This window comes from Euleptes europaea, chromosome 7, assembly GCF_029931775.1.
Source record: "Euleptes europaea isolate rEulEur1 chromosome 7, rEulEur1.hap1, whole genome shotgun sequence".
Lineage (NCBI taxonomy): Eukaryota > Metazoa > Chordata > Lepidosauria > Squamata > Sphaerodactylidae > Euleptes > Euleptes europaea.
Window position 1 is genome coordinate 78,453,292 of NC_079318.1, and position 16,131 is coordinate 78,469,422.

Genomic DNA, 16,131 nt, shown 5'->3' on the forward strand with positions numbered 1-16,131 from the left:
CAGGGAGCACTGCTGTTAGTGACACCGCAGCACCCGCTACAGTCATGCTGGGGCTGCTCTCCACCCCCCATTCAAACAGAGCCCTGCATAAGCCCCCAAAGGAAAGGGAGAGGCGACAGACAACGAGGGAAGGCAGGCAGAAGAGATTTTGCTCCATCATCCTGTTTAATTGCAGCTGCAAGACTTTGTCCATGGGATGGAACGGGAACTTACCCGCTCAGAGCAGTCAAGGCTGGAATGTTTCAACTGAACAGTCAAAAAATGGAGGGGGAAAGTCCTCCCCCTGGGGATAAGATGCGGAGGACCAAAGTTCATGCCCAGGACTTGATCCCAGCGTGGCCCTGCCCCCTTTCTCAGCTCAGCCAAGCACCCCTGAGCACATGTTCAAGTAGAGTGACCCTGGCCCGGCTTTCTGAATCGCTCTCCGGTCTGTGAGCCCAGGAGTGGGGCCAGCACAGCTCCCCCGAGAGGCTAGAACAGAGTCCAAGCTTTCCCAGCGCTCGATCAGGAACCAGTGGGGGGGGGGCTAGAGGAAGCCTGGGAAGGCCAGCTGTAGCATCAGGACTGTGCCTACCAACAGTCCAGCGCACAAGAGCAGCACCAGCCATACCGGGAAACTCCCTGCAAAGAGATAGGAGCGTTGAAGTGAAGTGCGCTGTCCACATGTCTGTAACCACCTACACACACTTCCTTCTGAAACCAGGAGTGTTGCCCCCACCTCCCAGAAAGACCCACTGCCAGAAGAGTTCCCTGGCAGGCTGAGATCTTCAGCCCCGGCACCCGCGAGTTTCACCCTCCTCCCCCAGGACGTACGCCGGCAGGGGATCCGGTGCAGACGGCAGCGGCTGTCCACGGCCACACTCAGCAGGGCCGCCTCGTTGCCCTTCAGCAGCTCAGGGGTTTCGGGCAGGAAGGCCACAGCTGTGACCACGATGCCGTGCGCTTCCCGCACATAGTACAACCTCTGTGGGTGCAGACGAGGGCTTCTTTAGCAGGGGCTCAGCTGGACCCAGCGTTCCCGAGCAGGGGCTGGACCTAACACTCCTGGACTCCAGCGCCCTGCTGAACCCCCAGGAGGAAAAGGCATTGGATTGCCAGCCCCGTGCTCAGTCCATAGCACAGTTTGCAAGCTTGCCTGGTGGTTAGTCCAGCCCCACTCAGTAGTATAGGCAAGCCCTGTGGCCCTGCTCCAAAACACAGCCGCCCTAGGATCTAGCTGCACGGAGGCCTCCCTACTCCTGATCTGGCCCAGCCTTGGGAGCAACCTGAAGACCCCCATACCTGCAAGGAGAAGGCGACAAAGATGGCAACGGAGCCCGTCACGGTGCCCAGACCCAGGAACGTGCCAGTATCACTGCAAGAGACAGACGCAACTGTGAGCTTCAGAGCCAGGCAGACGGGTGCTGAAGCAGACTGGAACTACTTTTCAGCCTCGAAACGAGCGAACAGCTTCTAAGACAGTACAGCACCTTTCTTTAGTCACTAGTTACATCTGGGATAGGGGAAGGTGTCCAACAGATGAGGCTGGCAGGACTTTTTTCAGAAATAAAATACTACCACGTGCCAGCTATACAGGGAGCCAGCGTGGTGTAGTGGTTAAGAGCGGTGGACTTTGATCTGGTTTGATTCCCCACTCCTCCACATGAGCGGCAGAGGCTAATCTGGTGAACTGGATTTGTTTCCCCACTCCTCCATATGAAGCCAGCTGGGTGACCTTGCGCTAGTTACAGCTCTCTTAGAGTTCTCTCGGCCCCATCTACCCCACAGGGTGTCCGTTGTGGGGAGGGGAAGGGAAGGTGATCATAAGCTGGTTTGATTCTTCCTTAAGTGGCAGAGAAAGTTGGCATATAAAACACAGCTCTTCTTCTTCTTCCTTTCCTGTCCTCCCAACTTTCAGGAGGAGGGAGAGGGGGACATAGAAAATGAAGAAAACCCGTTGGGCTGGCATACCTGACAGAGAGGCATGAGATGACCTCATTGCCACAAGGCCGGGTGAGCAGGGGCAGGAAGCTGTGCCCGTCCCACTTGGTGATGTAGCAAGGGGGTGGTCGTCGCTCCCGCTTGTAGGGGATCTGCACTGTGTATAGCCGCAGCGCCTTGGCTTGGTCCTCCACTATTCCAAACCTGTGCGAGGAGGAGGAGGCATCACAGCAAGAGGTTCCCTCAAAACATAACCAAGCACACGCGAGGCCCAGGTCACCAACCCAACTGAGCTCATTACCTGCAAGCCTGGTAGCGGTAGGCCTTATCCGGGATGCCCGGAAGGTTCTCGTTCCAGCGCAGCCCTGTCACCATCTGGTCCCGCTGCCACACGCAGCACTGGAAGTCCCGTCCCACTGTCACGACCTGCAGAGCCACAAGAGGGCAGTGCTAAATCCATCATCAGGACACGCAACCCCTGCCCCCACAACCCAGCCAGAAGCGGGCAAAGGTCTGGACCGCTCTGCCTTCTTCTGCCTCTAGCTTTGCCTTTTTTTGGTCTTCCCTCTCCCAAGATTTCTGCAAGGTCTGAATAGGACAGGAGTGCGGGAGTTACAGACTTGCCCAACTGCTGTATCTCCACAGGGAATGGATAGTTTTCTAAGTAAGTAAAGCATGCCACTGAGTCACAACCAACTCATAGTGACTCCATGAAGTTCCATCTCATGGGGTTTTCAAGGCAAGAGATGAGCACAGGTGGTTTGCCGTTGCCTTCCTCTGCATAGCAGCCGCAGTCTTTCTTGGTGGTCTCCCATCCCATCTAAGTGCTGACCCTACTTAGCTTCCAAACTCTGATGAGATTTGGCCAGTCTCGGCTGCTACAGATATTTTTCTATCCATTAAATTATCTCTGAGGGAACGGTCTTCCATAGGAATCTTCACCCCCCCCATGTCTTATTATACTGGAACTAAACAAGGGCTAGGATATTCCTAGAAATCAGACTCCAGAGCAAGAAGATCTGAAATATTTTTCCAGTCCTGAATGGTGCATGCGCTCAGTCTTTGTCTGCTTCAGATACAGATGGAGACTGTTGGTGCCAGGCAAGGCAGAGCAGATTTTTTTTATCCTTAAAAACAAACAAACAACTCTTGCTCTGAACACCGGGCTGAAGAGCTAAGTGCAATTCTAAATCTTCCAGTATATTAAAGACACCTTGGCCCGAATACAGAGTTGTGTTGTTTCTGCTCTCTTTCCCCTCATGCGCTGAGATGCTGCTCTCTTGCTCCAGAAAGCCATTCTTCCATACTATCTGGAAGTGGGAGGCACCAGGAAAAGAGGAAGACCCAACATGAGATGGATTGACTCTTTAAAGGAAGCCACGGCTCTCAGTTTGCAAGACCTGAGTAAGGCTGTTAATGATAGGACGTTCTGGAGGATATTGATTCACAGGGTCGCCATAAGTCAGAAGCAACTTGACGGCACTTAACACGCAAGGTTCTGTAGCACACTGGGTGCACCCATAAATGTTGTGTCTTAAGAAAAAAAGGGCCCGTCTCCACAACTGACTCACTATGTTCGTTAGATACATAACTGGCTCATCTTAACAGACAAAACAGATTAGGAAGAATTTTCATTTGCTGACTGCACTGGAGAATATCCAGCACAAATTATTTTGTGTTGCACATGTCAATAAGTCACAGTTCACACTATTCCTCATTGTCTGGGTGAGGGAGGGGGAAGAAGGGCACTCTTGTTGTGACATGCCAAGAGCAAGGCAGTGGGCAATCTAGCCACAAACCTCTCTCTTCCCTACCAGATGCAGCCTTTCATAGCAGGAACACTGTAGACAAATCCAGTCTTGGACAAGGTAACCCCCTCACCTTATTATCAGGACTCAGTGCTATGTCCTCGATCTCCCCCTTGTGGGCCTGGAACTCGAGAGTTTTCTTCATGCTGGGAAACTACAAAAAGGGAGAGAAGAGGTATTTGCATTGCCACACCCCCACGAGGGCTCATTTGGGGAAACACTTCCTATACTGGTTCTTGTAGGTTATCCGGGCTGTGTAACCGTGGTCTTGGTATTTTCTTTCCTGACGTTTCGCCAACAGCTGTGGCAGGCATCTTCAGAGGAGTAACTGAAGTGTTACTCCTCTGAAGATGCCTGCCACAGCTGTGGCGAAACATCAGGAAAGAAAATACCAAGACCAGTTACACAGCCCGGATAACCTACAAGAACCAATGAACTCTGACCGTGAAAGCCTTCGACAATACTTCCTATACTTTTACATACAAAGAGCCCATCTTTGATGCCCATAATCACAGCACCCTTTTAACTCTGTCCCCAGCTGTAGGCAGTCTCCCCCGGCTCTCACCCCTACACCAGAGCTGCTTGTACCTCCCAGACCCGTAGGAATCCATCCACGCCACCAGTGGCCAGGAGGGTGTGGTCATCACTAAAGCACACAGCCTTCTGCAGGGCATCAGGGCTGGTATCTGTCTGGACACGGTGCAGAGTTTCCACAGTCACTTCATTCGTCTCCTTGCGTGTATCGCCGTTGCTACCAGGCCCACTGGGTGGGGGGGCCTTGCGCCTCCGGGGACCCTTCTCATCACCACCTGCAGGCAGAATGAAATTGATAAGACACACCTAGGCACATCTGCCTTCTTCCTAGCATACTACTGAGCCAGACCACCTTGGTAGGCTTTTCAACCCCATTTCCTTGGTCTACAGCAAACTGTTCAGAGACCACTGAACTAAGCCAAGAGGGCCCTCCTGATTCTAGTAGAAGAGCTGGTTTTTATATGCCGACTTTCCCTACTACTTAAGGAAGAATCATAGTGGCTTACAATCACCTTCCCTTCCCACAATAGACACCCTGTGAGGTAGGTGGGGCTGAGAGAACTCTAAGAGAACTGTGACTAGCCCAGGGTCACCCAGCTGGATTCATGTGTAGGAGTAGGGAAACCAACCTGGTTCACCAGATTAGCATCCGCCGCTCATGTGGAGGAGTGAAGAATCAAACCCGGTTCTCCAGATAAGAGTTCACTGCTCCAAACCACCACTCTTAACTACTACACCACACTAGCTCCCCAATATGCCAAGCCCTGCACAGAGGCATACTATAGGTCAACCTTCCTATTCTGCAGATCTGCTAAAATCTGAACAAATTGGAGCAGCTTCAGAAAACACTGCAGGATCTTCTTCTCTGGGGTGGTAATTAATCACTGTAGGTAATGTTTATCCATTTCTGTATACTGTATATTTTAATAGGCATTTTATACATAGGACTCTTCTTTTAACCTTATTACTTGCCCTGGACTCTCTGGGTGGAATGTATTACAATCCCCCCCAAAGTAACTACTAAGTTCTCACTTGCTTTATTGGGGGCACAATCACCACTACCCCCTTTCTGACTGGGTTTCTGCAGATGAAAGTTCAGAATGTGGCAGGTGGCATCCTGCCCAGCAGCAATGATGTCCCCTGCCAATGCCATGGTCATCGTAGCTCGTGTCTCTGTGTCGTGTGCATGCAACAGTGAAGCAGACAGTTCACCTCCTCTCCAGTCCAGTTGCAAGAAATGCTGGGAAAGAGAGATGGAGAAGAGATTTAGGTGAAGAGCCCTCAAAATGCACCAAAAATTACTTCCATTATCAACTCATTTGTATTTCCACTAATTTCCAGTTTTGCCTCTGCTCCCCATCATAATAGGAAAGAGGACTTGGTCCAAAAACTTCCACTGTGGCACTATCCCACCATCCTGCCGCTGTTCCTTGAAACTAGGAGGTCAGCGGCAGAGAATCCACAAGTCCATGGTCTTTTGGAGGAGCAGCAGCACCCCCGTCAGACTCTCCCAGACTGCACAGGGCAACCTTTCCCTTTTTGCTGGCCTGATGCAGCACCCCATCCCAGAGCACTAGCAGGCAAGGTAGAACACCAATTCCAGGTCATGGTGTCCAGTCTGTAGCAGCAAACTGAAATGGCAGTGGCGCGTTAGAGACTCAGACAGCATAAGGATTTGTGTATCAGAGGTCACTTCATCAGATGCATGACGTGCCCTCTTTAGACACCTGCATCTGATGAAGTGAATGCTGACCCAGGAAAGCTTAGGCAGGAATAAATGTTTCACCCCTGAAGGACTCCTACACTCTGTTTTCTTTCTCCCCAAAGTGCCAAGTAAATATGGTGCGCTACATCTAGCGTTGCCCAAACCTTGTACCCCAGCAAGAGCTCCACCGGTCTCAAGACACAGTGATGCCGCTTCTGCCCAATGGCCAGGTGATGGGCACAGAACTGGCACACTCCATTCCAGGCCGTGCCCAGGGCTCCATGGGCACGTTGACAGGTGCAGCCCGGGCCCGACGCCAGGCGGTGGGCGCCGCTGCTCCTTCCCTCTCCTTACCAGGCCATTCTTGATGCCGGTCTTGGCAGCTCCGCCGCCACCCGCGATGAGAACCAGACCAGCCTCGCGATGCACGCGCAGGGCATAGAGGGGGAAGGGAGCCCGGTAGAGCTCCGGGGGCCGCCGGGGGGCCATGGCCTTGGCGACAGGAGGGCCAAAGGTCAACTCATGCCAACCCCAGGGAAACCTTCCCCTCGCTGAACCCTCCCTCTGGCACGACCTCTGACCCCTGCCTCGCCCGCCCCTCCTCCTCCCCTCGTCCTCCCCTCCCCTCCTCAGTTCCCGTCCGCTCTCGGTAGCGGCAGCTCTCAGACCCCTACTGGACATGCGCGCACTTCGCAATCGCCATCACTGCGCAAGCGCGGACCTGTTGGTACACGTCAGCATCAAAGCTTAGCCGGCCGGCGCGCGAGACCTCGCATCATGTGACCGCCCCATGATTTCCCATGCTTGTAAGCGCCATCTTTCAGAAGGGCGGAAGCTGGGCAGTGCAGACAGGTTTTTTTTTATATATATACTTTTTTTATAATTAAACATAAAATAAAAATACAAAAAACAAACAACAAAAAATAATATCATAATACAAGAAAAAGGAAACATAAAAATACAAAATCACAAAAAGAGCACTTTTACAACCATTAAATTTACATTGAATAATATAATTTGTAAAATATATAGTGCCCTAATAACCACCACCCACCTTAACTGTGTACCCACCAGACAGGTTTTTAAAGAGGCGGGGCAGATAGACGTTGAATCGTTCAGTCAGAAGAGGGCAAACGACTGTGGCCAATGGATATGTTAATGCACGTTTATGCAGGCTTGATTGTGTGTATGTGTATAGGGATTGCCTATATATTGCGTGCTCTCTAGCAATCTTCTCCAGGTTGCATCAGGGACTACATCCCCGCATCTGACGAAAGGAGCTTTAAGTCTCGAAAGCTTATACCCCAACTATCTTATCGGTCTCTAAGGTGCTACTGGTGTTGGAGGAGAGTGTTACGGATTCCGTGGATGGCCAAAAAAACCAAATCAGTGGGTTATAGATCAAATCAAGCCAGAACTGACCCTATAAGCTAAAATGACTAAACTGAGGCTATCGTATTTTGGTCACACCATGAGACGACAAGAGTCACTGGAAAAGACCGTCATGCTAGGAAAATTTGAGGGCAGCAGGAAAAGAAGAAGACCCAACAAGAGATGGACTGATTCAATAAAGGAAGACACGGCCTTCAATTTGCAAGATCTGAGCAAGGCTGTCAAAGATAGGACATTTTGGAGGACTTTCATTCATAGGGTCGCCATGAGTCGGAAGCGACTTGGCGGCACTTAACATACACACACGAGGTGCTATTGGACTCGATTCACACATGTGTCTGCCATTGAAATCTGTCTAGAAACTTCAGTTGGTCACAAATGAGGTAGCCAGACAGTTCATTGTCAGGGCTGGATGCAAGGATTAAATCACCTTATAGTGTAAGATTTGCAGTGGGGGCACACTCGTTTCCAGGTACAATTCAGTGTGCTGGTTCTTGCCTTTAAGGCCTAAATGGCTAGGGGGCGGGGTACCCAAAGCAATGTCTCCTCCCATAATGTCCATCCTGCCAGTTAAGAGAACCTTTTCAAGTCCTGCTCTCTGTGTCCCACCTGCAGATATGAAGGACCCGGGCTCTTTCAGTGATGGTATCCTTGCCTTTGAAAGATACCACCCCCCTCCCCCCGCAATGCACATGCAGCCCTGACATTACTGTCCTTTAGGTACAAGGTCAAGACCTTTCCCATTAGCCAGCCTTTTAATTGAAATGTTCCGTGTTTAAAACTGTTTTTGAATGCTCTGCTTCTAGCCTGAGGGATTTTATGGATATCATTTCGGGTTCCTTAATGTTGTTTTTATGGCTTACTTTAGTACTTATAATTTTTACAGTTATTATTTTAATGATTTTATTGTATTTGCTTTGACTTTTTGAGCTGTCTCAAGCAGGACTTTGGAGAAGTGGCATGCCACTTTTCTAGATAAAAAACAAACTAAATGATAGGGTATGCCATTCAGTCTTCCTGTTTGGCTCAGACTGGAAAAGGGCTGTTACTGGGCCGGCTAATTGCATACCTTTTCCCCTTTCAAGTTTTTATAGCGTTACTAATTGTCTAGGTGTACGGGCCCTCTGAGAAACACAGCCCATCTCCAGAGTGCTTCGTTTTGTGCTAGGTGACCAACTATGCAGTCCTAAGAATGCTTTTCTGGGAGTAAGCCCCAGTGCGCAGACCTGCTTAAGATGGCACTGAAAGGCAAGGATGGGAAGAGAGAGGTCAAGGAATAATGTGGATGGATTCAGGGTGCCTCCAGTGAAAGTGGAAGCACAGCTAAGGAAGTGCAGGAAAAAGTTTCTTTCCTGGATCAGAACCAAGAAAAGTCCCTCTAGTCCACCGTTCTCTTTCTATCTGAGGCCCATGGGAAGTCGACAAGCAGGAAGCAACCCCAACCATTCCAGCAACTGGTATTCAGAGGTGCACTGTCTCTGAGCATGGAAGTTCCATTTATGGTGAATAGCCGTTGGTGGGCTTGACCTCCCTGAAAGGTCCTTGAAGAGGAGGAGGAAGTGGTTTGGCAATGGTGGGGGGGGGAGGTGGCACTCCATGGCAGAACACAAGACGAGGCCAGCAGGAGAAGGTGTGTGATTGAGAGGAGTAAGGTCATGAGAAGATGAGGATGGAGAGGTTGTGGTTTGATTCTCCTTCAAAGGTAGAGAAGATTGGCATATAAAAACCAACTCTTCTTCTTCATGCAGAGAGTCCCAAGTTCAATTTCTGGCATCTCCAGTTAAAAGGAATCGGGCAGTAGGTGATGTGAAAGACTTCCACCTGAGACCCCAGAGAGCTGCTGCCAGCCTTAGTAGACAATAGTGACTGTGATGGACCAAAGGTCTGATTCAGTGTATGGCAGCTTCATTTGTCTTGTGTCATTTTCTTCTTGTTGCTGATCTCTAATCCCTTGGGGGTTCTCTCTGCCGAAAGGAGCCGGGGTGGAGCTGGCCAAGCTATCCCAGAACAGCAGGGGGCTGGGCTGGCGTTTGGACCTCCCAGGAAAGCTGTGCACTGCATGGGTGGTTGGGAGGCAGGGCTGGTTCCCAGGGAATCCGCCAGGAGCCAGCATCTCTCTCTGCAGCAGCACATTGGTAACGAGAACTTCTGCCCTTCCTGGGAACCGCCAGCTGCTGATGAGGTACACGGGTGCCTTTTGGCCTCCCTACCAGCAGCAGGAAGGATGGCTGAGCTGAAGGAGGTGGGTGCCGCTCAGGAGCTACTCACGCTAGAAACCGGGACCCTTGAACCAACTCATCTCCCACACTGTGGGAGTTGCAAAGACATCCAGAGGAAGCCGCGGTCCTCCTTTGGCAGTGGGAGAACGGGACGAGCGGAGCTAGGCAGGGGCCAGAGGAAAAACAGCAGAAGAGTGGCCCTGCTGCCTAGCGACGGACCACAGACCCCAGCCACAAAGAGGGTAATGAATGGAGCACACTTGTAGGACATAGCAGGGGATGCTTCACAGTGTGGGGTTGGTGGGTGTTCTGGCAGTACAACCCTAAGCAGTCACACCCTTCTAAGTGCATGGACCTCAGTGGACTTAGAAGACTAACTCTGTTTAGGACCACATTGTTAGCCCCTTAGTATTACAGGATTCAGAATATCTGGAACGATGAGATCTTGTAGGTGCTTTCTGAAATGGGCTTAAATAGGTGCAGTTACTGAAGAGGCAGGACAGTAGAGGATGAAGCTAGAGTTGCCAACCTCCAGGTGGTGGCTGGAGATCTGCTGTTACAACTGGCCTCCAGCCGATAGAGATCAGTCCGCTTGGAGAAAATAGCCGCTTTGGCAATTGGACTCTATGGCGTTGAAGCCCCTCCCCAAACCCCACCCTCCCCAGGCTCCGCTCCAAAAATCTCCAGATATTTCCCAACCCGGAGCTGGCAACCCTAAGCTGCAGGCAGCACTTGAGGAACCAGGGCAGGAGGGTGGATTGTGCAGGTAAGGTGGAGCTGCTCCAGTTCTAGGGGAAGCATTAAGTGTGTGGCAATTGTAAGCAGCTGGGGTGGGGGCCAGTCCGCTTGTCTGTGTCTCTCAGGTTGCTGCTTCCTTCGCTCAGGGCCGGAGGCGTGCTGCCCTCACCCACGGAGCTGCCACGGGATTACAGTGCCCGGTGAATGCTGCTCGAGAGCGAAGCCGGGTACGGACTCTCCATCAGGCGTTCTTGGCACTGCAAGCGGCTCTGCCCACGGTCCCACCTGACACCAAGCTCTCCAAGTTAGATGTGCTTCTCCTGGCAACCAGCTACATTGCCCACCTGAGCCGGACCCTTGAACAAGGCCTCCCCATACCCAGGATGGCCCCAACAGCCTTCTTGCACCCTCTGAAGGTACTGGGTTAGAGTTGCCAGGTCCCTCTTCACCACTGGCAGGGAGGTTTTTGGGGCGGAGCCTGAGGAGGACAAGGTTTGGGGAGGGAAGGGACTTCAATACCATAGGGTCAAATTGCCAAAGTGGCCATTTTATCCAGGGGAACTGTTCTCTGTTGGCTAGAGATCAGTTGTAATAGCAGGAGATCTCCAGCTGGTACCTGGAGGTTGGCAACCCTATACTGGGTGCTGCTGAGCTCCCAGCATGAGGGGGATTGGTTAGGCATTAGTAGGGCTGCAGCCCCAGGTGGAGAAATACCTGGAAAATTTTGGGGTGGAGCCTGAGGACAGCAGGCTTTGGGAAGGGGAGGGACTTCAATGGGGTATAATGCCATAGTCCACTTTCCAAAGTGGCCATTTTCTCCAGGTAAACTGATCTCTGTCTGGAGATCAGTTGTAATCCCAGATCTCCAGCCACCACCTGGAGGTTGGCAAATCTAATCATTAGGGGAAAACCACTGCTAGGTAACCCCTTACTGTCACCTTTCCCTGGTTGTGTCTTAGCCTGTGCTTCCTTGGTGGCAAAATGGATGGGTAGGAGATGGCCCAGGCTAGCCCAATCTCATCAGATCTTGGAATCCAGGGTCATCAGCGAGAGCTAGGCAAATGGCAAACCACCTCTGAACTATCTCTGGCCTTGAAAACCCCATGAGGGATCACCATAAATCAGCTGCAACTTGACTGCAAAGAAAGGGGGGGATGCTGCAGTAGGATGGGGAGGGGTAGAAGAAACACAGGGTTGGGGACATGTGCATGACGACCCCCACTTCCTTTGGGTGGGGTGCCGCTGAATGCCATGTCCCTGGAAGCCCCTATAGTAGACTACTTGTGTTTTATCAAAGAGCAGAACTATTTGAAGACACTGAGGGTTTGGGAATTCCTTAATATTTTCCCTCTTCCTTTATTGCAGAAGTGGCCCATGCGGTCCTGCCTCTATGCAGGTTCCTGGACCGGAGGCATCACCACACCCACTCCCTTTGCTGTCTTCGGTGGGTGGCCCCAGCCAAGTCCTGAGGCAAGAGGAGCAACTCTATTTCCCTGGCAATACCCTCCTCCGTAAACTACACCATAGGGGCTTCTGATGGTGGTGGTTGTTTCTCTTCACCTTAGGGCAGGACACTTGCTGCACAAGGAAATCTACAGCCTTTTCCTTGCCCTCTTCTTCCCCTCACCTGGTTGTCAGCTTCAGAGGGGGAGCTCACCTTGCTTTGTGCTAGATTTCCCACCCTCAGTCCTAGCTGCCCACCACTTTAATGGGGAAGAGGGGATGATTATGCCTTGCAGGTTTACTGTCTCCATAGCTTAGTCACAAGGACCTAGTTGTACTGTTTTCCTAATAAATGGGGAGCAATTAGATCACTGATTCATCAGTGGCTACTAATCACAATGGCTTCTAGCCGTGATGGATATCTACTGCCTCCAGTACCAGAGGCAATATGCCTCTTTTTATGAGTTGCTGGGGAGCATGGACAGGAGGCTGCTGTTGCAGTCATCCTATTTGTGGGCTTGCTAGAGGTTGCCTCTGTGTGTAGAGAATGCTGGACTAGATGGTCCTTTGGTCTGATCCAGCATGGCTCTTATGATGTTCTTATGGTCATCATTATTCTGCCCAGCAGTTTGAGTTTTCCAAATGGGTAATAGGATACCCACAAAAACATACCTGACAGAATAATAATGACCATAAGAACATAATCATAGAATCAATCTATGATACTATGATTCTTACCGTATGTTCTTAAGGTCATCATTATTCTGCACAGCAATTTCAGTTTTCCAAATGGGTAATAGGATACCAACAAAAATATACCTGACAGTATCATTGTATGTTAACAGCTACCCCAATTTTTTTTGCTCATTTTCCTCCTCCTTATTTTCCTCCTTCTTCTCTCTCCCCTTTTGAAACATGGATTTTTTGAAGCTGAAAACAGACTGTTTGAATTGTATTGGGACCTGCAGTTTTGTCTTCACAGAGAAATTGATTCACAGTATGTTCCCTTTGCGGTGGAGGATGCTCTTGGGTGAAGAACGACTCATACAAACGGTGAACAAAGAACACCCTTTCCTCCCAGCAAAAGGTCTGCGAGCATATGCAGAGCGCCTGTCAGTAACCCTGGCAAGAATAAGGAAGCAGACCTTCCAGGTCCAAAGGTCCAGGGAGTCCAGGCAGCTCTACAGCCTAGCACTTAAGCCTGTGGGGCGAGGTAACATGGGTTGAGAAAGTCTTACTTTCTGTGGCAGTTGATGGGTGCTGTAGGGCCGGCTGGTGTCCAAGTAGCATTTCAGTACACACACACACCCCGCCCCAGATGTAGGGGAAAAGACTGGGGAGTAGCAGCTGCGGCTGTTCTCTGGGAAAGAGGCCGGGGCCAAGGCTGAGCTCATAAATCCATCCTGGGCCTGGACTGGAGCCTGTACTAACGAGCACATTAATGAGCCGGCCTCCTGCCTCCCTCTTCCAGGTACTGGCAGGGACACATCAGAGGAGGCGGGGGAGAGTCATCCCAGCCCTGTGTGCTGCTAGCTGTCCTTCCCCACAGATCTCAAGACTATTTTTAGGGGGCCACTTGACTTGCTACATTCTCAAGAAAAGTTGGCCAAAACATTCTCAAGCAGCTGGGCTACCCATGGGTCAAGGCCATCCAGAGTTGTTGCCTGGGGGATGCAGGAAGGCCACGGGACAGGGGAATCTCAGGCCGAGAGCAGCCGGGGAGCAATGGAATCCAAGCCTGTGTTCGATCTTTCAAGGGGAGTGTGACCCCATCCCATATCAGAACCCCCATTCCCACAGCAGCATTAGTCCTCACCCTCAGCACATCTGCCTTGTCTAGGTTGGAGATTTCGTTTACCTCATCCCAGTCCTTCACAATTTCCAGACAGCAGTTTAACACGAGAGATGCTTACACATAGGTCTGTGCGTGTATGTACTGGCTTTAGTCAAGTGGTACAAGTAGCCCAGAATACCTTTTACCAACTGAGGCTGGTTCTCCAGTTGCATCCATTCCTAGAGAAACCTGACCCACCCACAAACATACCTTTGACAAGACTTTGCTCCAGAACAATGCCAGTACTGTGCCTTAGAATATATAAATGGACCATCTGGAAGCAAGTATGTTTTGAGCATTTGCAGAGTGCCTTTTCCCCCCTCATGCCCACAGGTGTCCTGAAACCAAGGCGTTTCTTCTTTATCACAACTGTACTATCAAGGGGAGGGGCTGTGGCTCAGTGGAAGAGCCTCTGCTTTGCATGCAGGAGGTCCCAGGTTCAACCCCCAGCATCTCGTTAAAAGGACCAGGCAGTAGGTCACGTGAAAGACATCTGAGGCCCTGGAGAACTGTGTCCAGTCTGAGTAGACAATACTGACCTTGATGGACCATGGTCTGATTCAGTATAAGGGAGCTTCGTGTGTGACCGTGTGAGTTCTTCCCACTCACACTTGTTTCTCTTAAGGCATGGAATTGATTTTTAAGATACAGAACTGAATGGGCTTCGCTTTCATGACTTGGATTGGGACTAGACCAGGGGTCTAGAACTCAATTGTTACGAGGGCCGGATATGACATAAATGACACTTGGTCCGGCTAGGCCATGCCTTGCCAGCCCAGATTGAGAGTGGGGGAGGCAGCTGTCTCAGCTGGCTGGTGGGCCGGATAGAAGTTCTCAAGGAGCCAGAGCTGCCCCTCGGGCCTTATGTTTGACACCTCTGGACTAGACCTAATGCCTAGTTCTAAGGAAAAGGCCAAGAGGTGGAAGTGACAGCCTGGTCCAACTTTTGTTTAGAGAACTTGTGAAGATCCAGGTCCACCCAGATGCTGAAGGGTGGAGGGAGAGATGCAGGCAAGCAAATTCAAGTACCTGCTCTTGGTTCAAAGGAAACATCAAGATGCTATGCAATGTGCCCCCAGCCTCCTCCAAAAAAGGTAACAGGAGGCTTGCGTCCCAAAACTGAATGGAGATCACTGGCCCCTGGGGAGGGGGCATCCCAGGACTGGAACTTATTTTCAAGATGATCTCTGTGTTCCACTGTGATTTCTAAGGAATTTCACAAATGTGCCATGGAATTATTTCAAATGCTATCCTAAGCAGAGTAATACCCTTCTAATTGCATTGATTTCAATGGTCTTAGAAGTGTGTAAGTCTGCTTAGGAGGACAGTTTGTGTGCCCTGGTTGGATAGCAAGGGACACATGGAACGGTGTTCAGTGGCCTCTTCACATCTGCAGCACTGCTTCCCCCTGGTAACATACTAAGGTCTGAACAGTTTTTGGGAAGTATTTTAAGTCCTCCTCACACAGATGACTTTTGGGAATCCCAGCGTAGGTCCATAGGGAGAGGCCCTCTGCAGTTACTGTTCTTGTATCCATTTCACTGTTTTGGGGGATAATTTCTTTGCACTGCTATTTGGAGCCCAAAGGATGAGGTGAGTTAAGTGGACAAAACAGTATGCTAAGCATGTTTTCTTTTTTTGGGGGGGGGGAGAAAAACTGCTGTGGCTTCCACTCACCGCTTGGCTGGAGTTGATGAGTGGTTGTAGGAGGGTTTGGAGAAACACAGCAGGCTGCAATTTCTTAACAAAGGCCTTCACGAAAACATTCAGGGCTGCATTGTCCCCCTTCCTGCAGTTGCTGGAGGTTTGACACCGCAGGACAGGGAGTTGCCGTCCTTGACTCCCCCGGTGCAATCAAAGCAGTGACCGTTGCACCTTGGCATGCCTGGTCAAAACCAGCCGTTGCTGCATTAATCCCTTCAGGAGGTTCTGTGCTGGGCATGGGAGTGCGGTGCAGCTTTATAGGAAGGGTAGACTCTAAATAAATAAAACAGCTACTGCTTGAGACTTGTGGGGAGGGGCCGTGGCTCAGGGGCAGAGCATCTGCTTGGCATGAAGAAGGTCCCAGGTTCAATCCACGGCATTTCCACTTAAAAAGACCAGGTGGTAGGTGATGTGAAAGACCTTTCTCTGCCCAAGACTGTGGAGAGCTGCTGCCAGTCTTTGCAGATAATAGTGACTTTGATGGTCTGATTCAGTATAAGGCACTTCATGTGACTAGGGGTGCCCCTTAGGTATAATTCACAACCCACCATCAGCCTAGCCCCACAGCACCAGTACAGAGTACAGAAAGAACAGGGAGTGTTCCTGGATTCCAAAAAGGTGGGGCAGCAATTCTGACATCAGGCCAGGAGTCCTGCAACCCTGTTCTTCTCCACTGACCCCCACTCACATACCTCCCCTGCCAGCTGACTGCATGCTCTTCCCCATCTGTTTGCTTCAAGTAATCTGCCACCCATACTCCCAGCTGCCCAGCATCATTGGGGAAAGGCTTGTGGTCCCCAGTGGAGATGCTGCTGGTGGCCATGGAAGCAAAAC

General features: G+C 50.8%; 1 protein-coding gene across 1 annotated transcript; it reads right to left on the bottom strand.

Moving 5' to 3' along the window:
• Positions 1-520: 520 nt before the first annotated feature.
• On the bottom strand, positions 521-6,560 carry PREB (prolactin regulatory element binding). Its single transcript, XM_056852801.1, has 9 exons — positions 6,322-6,560; positions 5,295-5,502; positions 4,317-4,537; positions 3,802-3,882; positions 2,222-2,346; positions 1,951-2,124; positions 1,282-1,354; positions 814-964; positions 521-621 (listed from the first exon to the last, which is right to left on the bottom strand). The coding sequence occupies exons 1-9, from the start codon at positions 6,454-6,456 to the stop codon at positions 527-529; spliced, it is 1,263 nt and encodes a 420-aa protein (XP_056708779.1). The 5' UTR covers positions 6,457-6,560; the 3' UTR covers positions 521-526.
• Between the last annotated feature and the right edge of the window lie 9,571 nt (positions 6,561-16,131).